At 36.6% G+C, this 12,396-nt stretch overlaps 1 protein-coding gene and 1 long non-coding RNA gene across 3 annotated transcripts in view; one reads left to right on the forward strand and one right to left on the reverse strand.

Moving 5' to 3' along the window:
* LOC141378508 (uncharacterized) overlaps positions 1-12,396 on the reverse strand; it is an 842,893-nt gene that overhangs the window by 489,952 nt on the left and 340,545 nt on the right. The window lies entirely within an intron of this gene.
* Positions 4,256-12,276, forward strand: LOC100330257 (ras-related protein Rab-39A). Of its 2 annotated transcripts, XR_015512943.1 has the most exons (3): positions 4,270-4,503; positions 9,448-10,406; positions 10,665-12,276. XR_015512943.1 is itself a non-coding variant. In XM_087290107.1 (2 exons), the coding sequence occupies exons 1-2, from the start codon at positions 4,289-4,291 to the stop codon at positions 9,869-9,871; spliced, it is 639 nt and encodes a 212-aa protein (XP_087146233.1). In that variant the 5' UTR covers positions 4,256-4,288; the 3' UTR covers positions 9,872-12,276. The 2 variants fall into 2 exon arrangements, 1 of the variants encoding a protein (XP_087146233.1); XM_087290107.1 differs by having other exon boundaries at positions 4,256-4,503; positions 9,448-12,276.

Here is a 12,396-nt window from a genome sequence, read left to right on the forward strand (position 1 = left end):
TTCACACGGGGCTTCAGCATCAAAGAATGACAAAGGGAGCGTCTGAAGTTGGGGCTGACGCGATCATCATAGCAGCGTCAGCCAATGAAATTTGTCAGCAATCGGCTACTGTCTGAGCTGGTGTATTTGCATACAGCGATTTGATTAGCCGACGGATCCACAATGCAGTTCGGCAACTCTTGACGTCACCCATTCAAAGTGAATAGGAAGTGTTGACGCTGACACCCCGTGTGAATGGGGCGTAAGTCCTCCCGGGAAAGGGGGGGGGGGGCGGTGTTGGGGGTGTGGGTGGGGTAATGAAAGAAAATACTTTTTTTCAACTAGAAAAAACATCACAAAATGCAAAACAACTATATTATACAAACATTTAAATTTATTTGTCCACAGAACAAGCCACTGTTATACAATGACTTACCTAATTACCTCAACTTGCCTAATTAACCATGTTAAGCCTTTAAATGTCACTTTAAGCTGAATACTAGTGTTTAAAAAAGTATCTAGTCAAATATTATTTACTGTCATCATGACAAAGATAAAGTTAAAAAATTAGTTATTAAAACTTATTCAATTTCTTTTCGGCTTAGTCCCTTTATTAATCTGGGGTCGCCACAGAAGAATGAACCGCCAACTTATCCAGCATTTGTTTTACGCAGCGGATATTTATTAAAACTATTATCTTTAAAATGGTTTTCTGTAAAACCTCACTTGGTAAATATTTGACAATTAATTAAAACTTCACAGGAGGGATTTTTGTCTTTAACTGCATGTGATTTGCCTTAAATGGGAATTTCACATAGACTCTGAACACTGAATTTCAAAATCACCCTAAAAGTCAGCAAGTGTGTGATCTTTTTAAAATAAAAAAAATTAAATAAAAATTCTCTGGTTAGAGAAATGAATGAGGAAAATAAAAGGGTTTCATTTTAAAGGGTTGAGTATTTTTTTAAACAACAAATAAATGGATATAACAGAGCAATATAATATACATTCATAATAAATTACATAAAAATATAGTCAACCTATATTATTGTACTTCATACATGATATATCTAATGTTTATTATAATGATGACAGCCACTTAAAAAAGTTAATCATACAAATATTTACAATTCTGCTATGACATATCTAAAACTGGACAAAAGCATTTTCCCGAACGGCACTTCTCAGATAATCTTCAATTCAACAGACAAAACACAATGATCAGTATATGCTGTGATTACAGTGTGAACTGGTGTAAATCAACGTTTCAAGATGACTTTAAATATATCTTTTGTACAGTCTTGGTTGTGTTTGATATTACATAACATATTGACATAACTTTAGGAAAAGCTTGAACTTTACTAAGGTCTTGTCTAAGGTCTATCAGCCTGGAGCTGAATCTTTCTGAATAAATCAATTCCTTGAAATGTATTTAACAATGTTCATGAATTCTATAAACACATAAGAAGATATTTCACTCTTTTCTTATTCAATAAAGTCAATATTTTATTGCTAAATTTTTTGTTTTTATTTTTGGGTGAAGGATGTTTATATGTTTACAGAGTTTACAATGTTCTTTTAAAAGGCCATGAAACACCCCTCCTGTCTCAGCAGGGGTTTTTTCTAGAGGTGTGAACCTATACTGGTCTCACGGTTCGGTTCGGTTACGATTATCATACGATTATCGATTTGGTTCGATATCACGGTGCATTGACGATGCTTTCCATACACAGTGTTATATTTTGGGGGGAGGCTATAACAAGCTCTCTGTATAAACACACAGCACCACACTGTCTCTCATTCACACACATACACAAACATAGACAGCACCAAACGAACACACACAAACACACTTAAGCCCGTGCAAAAGCAATAAAAAAAAAACGAAAAAAAGAGAGCAATGGTCGTAATTTTAACTAATTTTAAATTTAATTTTAACACTGCTCCATTTAAACCCTTGCCAATATGCGTTCAGCCGGGAGAGCTCGTGCCGAGCGGAGGTCTTACTAAGGAACCGTCGGAAAAGTGCTTCTTTTTTTCTTTTTTTCCTCCGTCCTGCGTGTTTTATTTTAAACACAACTAATTTTCTCTTAAATGAGCACAAACAGTTACTAAAGTAGTCGAATGCTTCATTATAGATCTGTGCATTCTTACATTAACACATCTGTTATCAAACAAAACACAATGAGAGATTCACTAGCTGCTCTTCACTAAATAACTATAGTAACTTTAATCAATATGCAAATACAATCAAAAGTGAAATAGATTTTATAGCTTTATTTAATTTCTGTATTGGCCACCGATTTTAATAGGCTAAACCTTTTATTTTATTGTCAATATTTTCTAATGTTTGCTATGTATTCTATCATTTGAAGCTATTTGTTGTCCCATATTTTTTACATCCAACGTTGGACAGATTGCTAATCAATAAATAGCTATAGTGCTATATGTTAGTTTTGACGTCAGCTAATGTTGTGGAAGGGCATAGATGTTATGGAAAAAAGTAATGGTAATGTAACTACCCCCATCATTCCTTCTTCAAGCAAATGCGTAAATATTAGATCTATTCAGCATTAATGTTAATTGCATTGGCATATTTATCTGACCTTTTCCCAGCTTGTAGTAGTCAATCAAAAAGCTATTTAGTTTGGCTATACAGTGGAATTTACAGCGATGTGAAGGGGCGCCACCTGAAATCTTGCCTAGGGTGCCAAATTGCTTAGGGCCGGGCCTGGTGGACACATATATGACTGTCAGCATCTCAAAAAATGTGTTTCACGACCCTTTAAAATTGTATTGTCTTATTGTATTTGCAGTGTGACAGATCTAAACATTTTAACCGCACTTTTAATATAAATATTAAAAAATGAACTAGTTTGGGTATTTATAATATTATAAATAAATGAGTCAAGTGTGAGTAAATGATGGTAGAATGTTCTTTTTTTTTTAAATAGTTTTATTTTAAGTTTTTCTAAGTACAACAGAGCACAACAAACAAACAATATTGTCTCAGAATATACACCTTATGCTGGTAAATATATGAATTGCTATACATGTGGATTCAGCTGTTGAGGATACAAAATGTAGTGTTACACACAGGGGCGCAACTGCACATTTACTGATGGGTGTGCGGCTTCAACTTTTGCTCGCCCCCCTTCAAAACAACTATATTTTATAACAGGCAAGTGATAAAATGTGGAAAATATTTCCATCAATAAATTAAAGATATTTTTTCTTAAAGATATCAGTATGCTTCAAAACATACAGTTTCGCAGTTCTGAACACAACTGAAATAGTATGAAGTAGTAAAAGGTATAATTACATTAAGCATGTTACGTCGCAAAGAAATGCATCTCATACTACCAGAAAAAAAATTTTCTGTTTAATTTTCCCTCTCTAAATGATTATAGCACCTTGACTAGCCTTGCTTTTGGACTTTTTGTACTACATTTGTCAAAACAAAATGATAGACATGGGAGTCCTAAAGGGCAAAAGAACATTGCAATTACTTCTCACATGCATACTGTGAGAAGTGTAAGGTCTGTCTTTGCAAGAACAATTGACTGAAACTGCAAAAAGTGAAATAAAAAAGACTGTCAAATGTTTAGTGTAAAAAAAAAACAGAAACAAACTGTGTGAAATGTTCTATTTAATTGAAATGTTATAACTTTGTTTGTAGCTAAAAGTAAAATAGTTTTGAGCAAAGAAGTTACCAAAAGGCCTGATGAATTAATATGATACATAATAAATTCATAGAAACATGCATATGGTATAAAAAATGGGGGGAGGGGTGGAATGATTTCTTTATTTAATAAAATACAATATTATACGCGTATAAAATGCAAAAGAAACATTATTAACAAAAATATATATATTATTTGAAACTTTTAAAATAGATAATTTCAAAAATAGTTTTGGCACAATAGCGCCCCCCATGTGTGGCGCCCCTATGAGCTGCATTTGCTGCATACCCCCTTTTTGCGCCACTGGTTACACAGTATGTAGACATCAAAAAGCCCTATAAGGTAGAATGTTCATTTTTGAGTGAACTGTCCCTTTAGCTAATATTAACTAATGCTACCTTATTGCGAGACGCGACCAATATTTCATAATATCATGCTGCATATCTCAAACCCTCTCACAGATATACTGTTGCTCATTGTGCAACAGTAAAATATGTCTCTGACAGGCTGCTATTGTTTTGAGAAAGGTGTGTATGCAAAGGTGTATTCTGCTGACCTCTCCCTGTGCGTGTGTGTTTTTAACCTGTTTGTTCAGTGTGTAAAGGCTAAAAGTGAAGCAACTCACCATGGAGGTGCCGTGGAACTTCAGGTTCGGGATCGTGATTTTAGGAGACTCTTTTGTGGGGAAATCCTCTCTTCTTCATCGCTTCACTGAAGGCACGTTCGAGGAGGCCCGTCAGTCTCCTCTGGGAATCGATTTTAAGGTGCATAACATGAAGATTGAGCCTAATGTGCTGATTAAACTGCTTCTGTGGGACACGGCAGGACAGGAGAGATTCAGGTCAGTGCTGCTCAGATAAACAAACATGCTGTGGGTCACTTTCTGCTCACTCGTTCAGCTGTTTGAAACCGAAAACTTACCCCAAACAGGCTAAGGGGGAAAATAATCCTTATTAAGAATTATTAAAAATAAAGGTGATATTAAAATTAAATAATTAATTAAAATAAAAAAGTCTAATCAAGCACCAATTCACATTCCACAACTTCAGACTTTCAAAGCTTCTTCAATATCTCAATTTCAAAAACACCGTATAACAAATTTCAGAGGATTTTCTCCATATTATATATACAGTTGAAGTCAGAATTATTAGTCCCCCTGTTTATTTTTTCCCCCAAATTTCTGTTTAACGGAGAGCAGATTTCTTCAACACATTTCTAAACATAATAGTTTTAATAACTCATCTCTAATAACTGATTTATTTTATCTTTGTCATGATGACAGTAAATAATATTTGACTAGATTTTTTTCAAGACACTTCTATACAGCTTAAAGTGACATTTAAAGGCTAAACTAGGTTAATTAGGTTAGGCACGTTAGGGTAATTTGGCAAGTTATTGTATAACGATGGTTTGTTCTGTAGGCTGACAAAAAAAAAATAGCTGAAAGGGGCTAATCATTTGGATCTGATTTAAAAAATTAAAAACTGCATATTAGTGAAGTTTCACCTCATTCACAATAGAGCGTGCTGATTGGTTCGAACCAAGTCTATGTCATGAATTAATGCTGAAAACTCGAAGATGTCATTTTGCACCTGCTGGTACACATCCAATTTTTACGCTGGATTTTACACAATGATCCCATCACCGTGACGTAGCGTCAAAATTTGTTTTCAAACTGAAAGAATGAATTTGCTTGAAATAACGCAAAAACAACCCATTTTCACTTTTTGGGGGAAATATGTGTCCTACTCTCTGAAAAATGTTGAGTCATTTATTTAAGCAAATGGATGAGTTAAAAATATTTCATGCTTTATCAGGGTTTTTTAAATTTTACCTTCATTGGGTTATTTAATAATAACTGAACCAATTGGGTTAAATATTTGATGCTTTGTTGGGTTATTTTTAACATTTATTGGGATATTTATTATTAACTCAACCAGTTGGGTGAAATATTTGGTGGTTTGTTGGGTTATTTTTTAACCTTTATTGGGTTATTTAATTAATAAGTCAACCAGTTGGGTTAAAATTTTTGAATTTGAACAGTCAACTTAAATGAACTCTAGAACGTTCATTTAAGCTCTTACACAATAATATTGTTGCTGTTTTTATCAAATTAGCTCTCCATGTCCTGTTTTTTTCTATCCGTTTCTCCAGCACTCTTAATTATTGATGATACAAAACGTGTGCTTTGTGGCCGATCTATATTAAATAGATAAAAATGTTGTGTCTGGAACTTAAAATGTAGTGAAAATAAATCATTTTCAACATTTTTGAAAACTGCATGTTATTTATTTACACAGCCATAATTATAAAAAGTATTAGTAGTACTAGTAATAGTAGCATTAGTAATACCAGAATTGCATGAAAATGGCATTTAAAAAATTAAAAACTGCTTTTATTCTAGCCTAAATGAAACAAATAAGACTTTTTCCAGAAGAAAAAAAATATTATCATCATTTTAAATATTAAAAAATAAATTAATAAATTCAAAGGGGGGCTAATAATTCTGACTTCAGCTGTATGTGAGATTTTCAAAAGCCAAACTTGTATTACACATAAATGAATCAATTTTCTTTCTTTAGTAGACAAAGCACAACTGTTCTCATACGTATTCAAAATAAATGATCCAGGACATAAAGGAACTGGAATGGAAATAAATTGTGAAATACAATTTTTTTTGTACCTCCAAACACTCCCACACACAAAGAAAAAAATGTACCTTGTATCTTCTTGCATTTAAAACAAAGATTAGGGATATTAGGGTAGAATTTATTTAATCTTACAGGAGTAATATAAGTTCTCATTATCCAATTATGTTGTAGCAATCTCAAACAGGAGTTTAATGTTTTTGTTCGTGCATTCAAACAAAGTATATTCCAGTCCTCTACTGGGATCTTGGATCCATGCGAGTCTTTTATTTTTCAAAGTTTTCTTTATGATTTTCTCTTAATATGTTATATAATTGTGTGATTCATCCTATGATGGAACAATCTTGTTCTGTAAGAGTTTCCAATAACGACCTTGGTGGGAGCCGTGTTGAATTTTTTTAATGTGTAAAAATATAACTTCTTAGTTGTAAATATTTTAAAAAGTGTAAAATTTTGCTACAAGATTTTTAAAAGACATAAATATGTTGTCTTCATACAAATCTTTCTTATTATGCCCTTATTCATCCATAGTTTAAACCCCATGTCGCTTTTAGCGGGACTGAAATTATTATTTCCATTCCCCCTTATATAAGGGGGACCGGAGGGTGTGCTCCAACTATAGGGGGATCACACTCATCAGCCTCCCGGGGAAAGTCTATGCCAGGGTACTGGAGAGGAGGATCTGGCCAATGGTTGAACCTAGGATCCAGGGGGAACAATGCGGTTTGCATCCGGGCCGTGGTACACTGGACCAGCTCTATACCCTCATCAGGGTGCTCGGGGGGTTCATGGGAGTATGCTCAACCAGTTCACATGTGTTTTGTGGACTTGGAGAAGGCATTCGATCGTGTCCCCCATTCTGTGGAGGGTGCTCGGGGAGTATAGGGTCAGAGGCGATCTGTTGAAGGCCGTCTCGTCCCTGTATGAACAGAGTAGGAGTCTGGTTCGCATTGCCGGCAATAAGTCAGATTTGTTTCCAGTGCATGATGGACTCTGGCAGGGCTGCCCCTTGTCACCAATTCTATTTATAATTTTTATGGACAGAAAATGTCCAGTTTGGGGAACACAGGAGTTCATCTCTGTTATTCGCAGATGATGTTGTTCTGTTGGCTTCATCGAAGATGGAACTTCAGCATGCACTGGGGCAGTTTGCTGCCGAGTGTGACGCGGCTGGGATGAGAATCAGCACCTCCAAGTCCGAGGCCATGGTGCTCCACCGGAAAAAGGCGGTTTGCCATCTCCAGGTTGGAGGAAAGTCCTTACCCCAGGTGGAGGAGTTTAAGTATCTCGGTGTTTTGTTCACGAGTGAGGGAAGGATGGAACGTGAGTTTGACAGGCGGATTTGTGCAGCGGTAGCAGTAATGCGGTCAATGTACCGGTCCGTTGTGGTGAAGAAGGAGCTGAGCCAAAAGGCAAAGCTCTCGATTTACCGGTCAATCTACGTTCCTACTCTCACCTATGGTCATGAGCTTTGGATCATGACAGAAAGGAAAAAATCTCGGATACAATCGGCCGAAATGAGTTTCCTTCGGAGGGTGGCAGGGAGCACTCTTATGGATAGGGTGAGGAGCTCTGACACCCGGGAGCTCGGAGTAGAGTCGCTGCTCCTCCACATCGAGTGAAGTCAGTTGAGGTGGCTCGGGCATCTGTTTCGGATGCCTCCTGGACGCCCACCTAGGGAGGTGTTCCAGGCATGTCCCACCGGGAGGCGGCCTCAGGGAAGGCCCAGGACACGCTGGAGGGACTATGTCTCTCGGCTGGCCTGGGAACGCCTCGGGATGCCCCCGGAGGAGCTGGAGGAAGTGTCTGGGGATAGGGAAGTCTAGGGTTCTCTCCTAAGACTGCTGCCCCGGTGACCCGGCCCCGGAAAAGCGGCAGAAGATGAAAGAATGAATGAATGAATGAATGAAATTATTATTGCCCCAAATAGGGGAAAAGCAATATGAAATTAAATTTTATTAGTAGTTTGTGTTTGCCAAAATTAATTGGATAATTTAATCTATTTTTTATTGATTTTATGCCGTTTCTTTCATCAATGCTAGTTTTTATTTATGAATAAAAACTTCAATATAAAATAAACAAGGTTGTCTAGACCTGGGGTGCCCAAAGTTTTTTTTTTCTTATATGAAGGGTTAAAAACCAAACTTGACTGAGGGTGGTGAGCCCTAGCTAAATATATCAAAGTCTATTATATAAATGTATTAAATATAAAGAAAAAAAATCTTTAATTTTACTAATTATATATATATTTATATATATTACACTTTATAATGTACTTCTTGGCAGCATGATGGCTCAGTGATTAGCAATGGCGCCTCACAGCAATAAGGTCACTAGTTCGAGTCCCAGCTGTTCTCCTTGTGTTGGCATGGGTTTCCTTCGGGTGCTCCGGTTTCCCCCACAGTCCAAACACATGCGCTATAGGTGAATTAGATGAACTAATTTGGCCATAGTGTCTGAGTGTGTGTGAATATGAGTGTGTTTGTGTTTCCCAGTACTGGGTTGTGGCTGGAAAGGCATCCGCTGCACAAAGCATATGCTGGAATAGTTGACGGTTCATTCCACTGTGGTGACCCCAGATAAATAAGCTAAGCTGTGAGAAAATTAATAAATGAGCTACTTAATAAAACCATAAAAATCTAGTTTATAATACAATGGAATGTTTTTTTTTTTACTCGATAGTGATACATATGTGTCCTACTAGTGTTTTTACCAACGTGCCACACACACACACACACACATATATATATATATATATATATATATATATATATATATATATATATATATATATATATATATATGTATATATACATATATATATATATATATATATATATATATATATATATATATATGTATATATACATATATATATATATATATATATATATATATATATATATATATATATATATATATATATATATATGAATAGTATTCTTCAAAAACACTACAATGTTAACCATAAAAAGGTCTACTATAGTATGTTTTCATTTGTCTATCTTATTTCAGTGTTTGTTTTTTAAAATTTTATATATTTTTTAATTTCCATTCAAAAACTATTTGTATTAGATTTACTATAATAACATTTGTTTTTATTTAACGATGTGTTTCTGTGTTATTTCCCCCCGCAGGTCAATCTGTAAATCCTACATGAGGAACTCTGTTGGCTGTATCCTGATGTTTGACGTGTCTCAGCGGAAGTCCTTTGAGCACGTTTCCCTCTGGCATCAGGAAGTGCTGGATTACGTGAAGCCAAACCCGATGATATTCCTGCTGGTGGCTCATAAAAGTGACCTGGCCGTGTGCAGAGAGGTCAGAAAGAGTGAAGGAGAAGCTCTGGCTGAGAAACTCAACATGCTGGCCTATCTGGAGGTATCCACAAAAGACTACATTAACGTCAGCGAGGCGTTCGAGACTCTGACCACGGGAATATATCAGCAGTTCCAGAAAGGCGAAATCTCCGTTCGTGATGACTGGCACGGTTTAACGGTTGGGACTTCCGTTAAAAACGAGAAAACCGTGACAAAAAAGTCTGCCTGCTGCAACTGCGGATGAATCTAAAACACTGGACACTCCTGGAGAGAGTATTGTAGTCTAAACAATGATGTTTACCACAGTGTTTTACACAGTATGTAAACTCAAACAGCACTGAACGCCATGTAACTTTAGGTAAAGGGGATCAAATATTGGAGATAATCATTAGTTTATGAATGAACAATCTATAAAAGATTGACTTTTTTTTAACAGTGTGGTAAATCATGCTAGAAGCATGGTAAAAGTATGGTAAATCATGTTAGAAGTTGTTAGAAGTGTGGTAAATCATGCTAGAACCATGGCAGTGTGGTAAATCATGTTAGAAACATACTAACAATGTGATATATCATGCTAGAAACAGGCTAGCAGTTTGGTAATCATGCTAGACACATTCTAACAGTGTGGTAAATTTTGCTCAAAACATGCTAACAGTATGGTAAATCTTGTTAGAAGTCTGTTAAATCATGCTAGAACCATGGTAGTGTGGTAAATCAGGGTAAAACCATACTAATCCTGCTGAAAAATCCAGCTTAAACGAACCTAGGCTGGTTGGCTGGTTTTAGCTGGTCAACCAGCCTGGTTTTAAAGGGGTTTTGGCTACTTCCATGCTGGTTTCCAGCCATTTCCAGCCTGGTCTGGTCAGGCTGGGAGATGACCAGCTTGACCAGCCTAGCCAAGCTTGTCCAGCTTAAACTAGGCTGGTCAAGCTGGTTTTAGATGGTCACTTTCCAGCCTGACCAGCTAAGACCAGGCTGGAAATGGCTGGAAACCTGGAAATGGCCAAAACCCCTCTTAAAGCAGGCTGGTCAACCAGCTAAAACCAGCCAACCAGCCTAGGCTGGTTTAAGCTGGATTTTTCAGCAGAGAACAATGTGATATACCATGCTAGAAACATGCTAGCAGTTTGGTAGTCATGCTAGGTTGGTAATCATGCCAGACATATTGTAGCAGTGTGGTAAATCATGTTAGAAGCATACTAACAATGTGATATATCATGCAAGAAACAGGTTAGCAGTTGGATAATCATTCTAGACATATTCTAACAGTGTGGTAAATCTTGTTAGAAGCCTGCTAGCAGTGTGGTAAACGTGTTAGAAACATACTAACAGTTAATCATATTAGAAACATGTTACCATTGTGGTAATCATAGTACTAGAAATGTGCCAGCAGTGTGGTGATAATGCCCAAAACATACTAGCAATGTGATATACCATGCTAGAAACATGCTAGCAGTTTGGTAGTCATGCTAGGTTGGTAATCATGCCAGACATATTGTAGCAGTGTGCTAAATCATGTTAGAAGCATACTAACAATGTGATATATCATGCAAGAAACAGGTTAGCAGTTGGATAATCATTCTAGACATATTCTAACAGTGTGGTAAATCTTGTTAGAATGCTAGCAGTGTGGTAAACGTGTTAGAAACATTCTAACAGTTAATCATATTAGAAACATGTTACCATTGTGGTAATCATAGTACTAGAAATGTGCTAGCAGTGTGGTGATAATGCCCAAAACATAGTAGCCCTGCTGAAAAATCCAGCTTAAACCAGCCTAAGCTGGTTGGCTGGTTTTAGCTGGTTGACCAGCCTGGTTTTAGAGGGGTTTTGGCCATTTCCAGCCTGGTCTTAGCTGGTCAGACTCGAAAATGACCAGCTAAATCCAGCTTGACCAGCCTGGTTTAAGCTGGACATAGCTGGTTTTGGATGGACTCCCAGCCTGGCTATGCTGGTCAAGCTGGTCATCTCCCGCACGCACACACACACGCACGCACGCACGCACGCACGCACACACACACACACACACACACACACACACACACACACACACACAGAGAGAGGGAGATTAAAAAGCCATGTCCGCAAAATACCACATGGCTCTTGATCTGTATGTGTTTGTGTGTGTTTGTGTGTGTGTGTGCGTGCGTGTGTGTGATGCAAAGAGAAGTGTCATTACAAACCTGTTATGAGGAACCACAACTGACTTCAGTCAAAATTTTGTAGTGTTTTGGGTTTGGAAAAAGGTTATTTGATAGCATTGTTACTGTTTTCAGCTGTTTGCAAATTGGTCAAATTACCTTCAATTATCGCTGCTTTATTATACACAACGAAGCTTCACAGACCTATTTTCCATAAATAAAAAGGTTTCAAATACAACAACACCATCTAGCGGAAACAATAAGCAACTTCAACGATAATAAACACCTTTCAACTAATTTTCCAAGCAACAAAAACAACTAAAATGATCAAATTAAGCAGAAAAACTTCAGCATTATCAGCATTTGAAAATGCTTGTTTTTAGCATGCGGTCTCATTGTATTGCAGTTAAAAACTTTCAATTATTCGCTCAGGGGGAAATAAATCAACCGTGGTTTCATTTCAGTCACATTTTTATTGTATTAAAATGACAAAGATACAAAAATTGAAGCATCTGTCCGTGTGTACGTTTGTCTCTTGTTCATCTGTGGAATCTGTACAATATACGTATATAAGCTTTGTATCATTTCTCATAACAAAACTGTAGATGTTGCATAAAATTTGAAACAG

The sequence above is a fragment of the Danio rerio genome, chromosome 17 (genome assembly GCF_052040795.2).
Source record: "Danio rerio strain M-AB ecotype USA chromosome 17, GRCz13ab, whole genome shotgun sequence".
In the NCBI taxonomy this organism is placed as follows: Eukaryota; Metazoa; Chordata; class Actinopteri; order Cypriniformes; family Danionidae; genus Danio; species Danio rerio.

What these genes read in the sequence shown, in the direction of transcription:
- LOC100330257 (XM_087290107.1), top strand. Translation starts at nt 4,289, where the DNA reads ATGGAGGTGCCGTGGAACTTCAGGTTCGGGATCGTGATTTTAGGAGAC. An exon ending in GCAGGACAGGAGAGATTCAG is followed by an intron (nt 4,504 to 9,447) that starts GTCAGTGCTGCT and finishes TTCCCCCCGCAG; the next exon opens with GTCAATCTGTAAATCCTACA.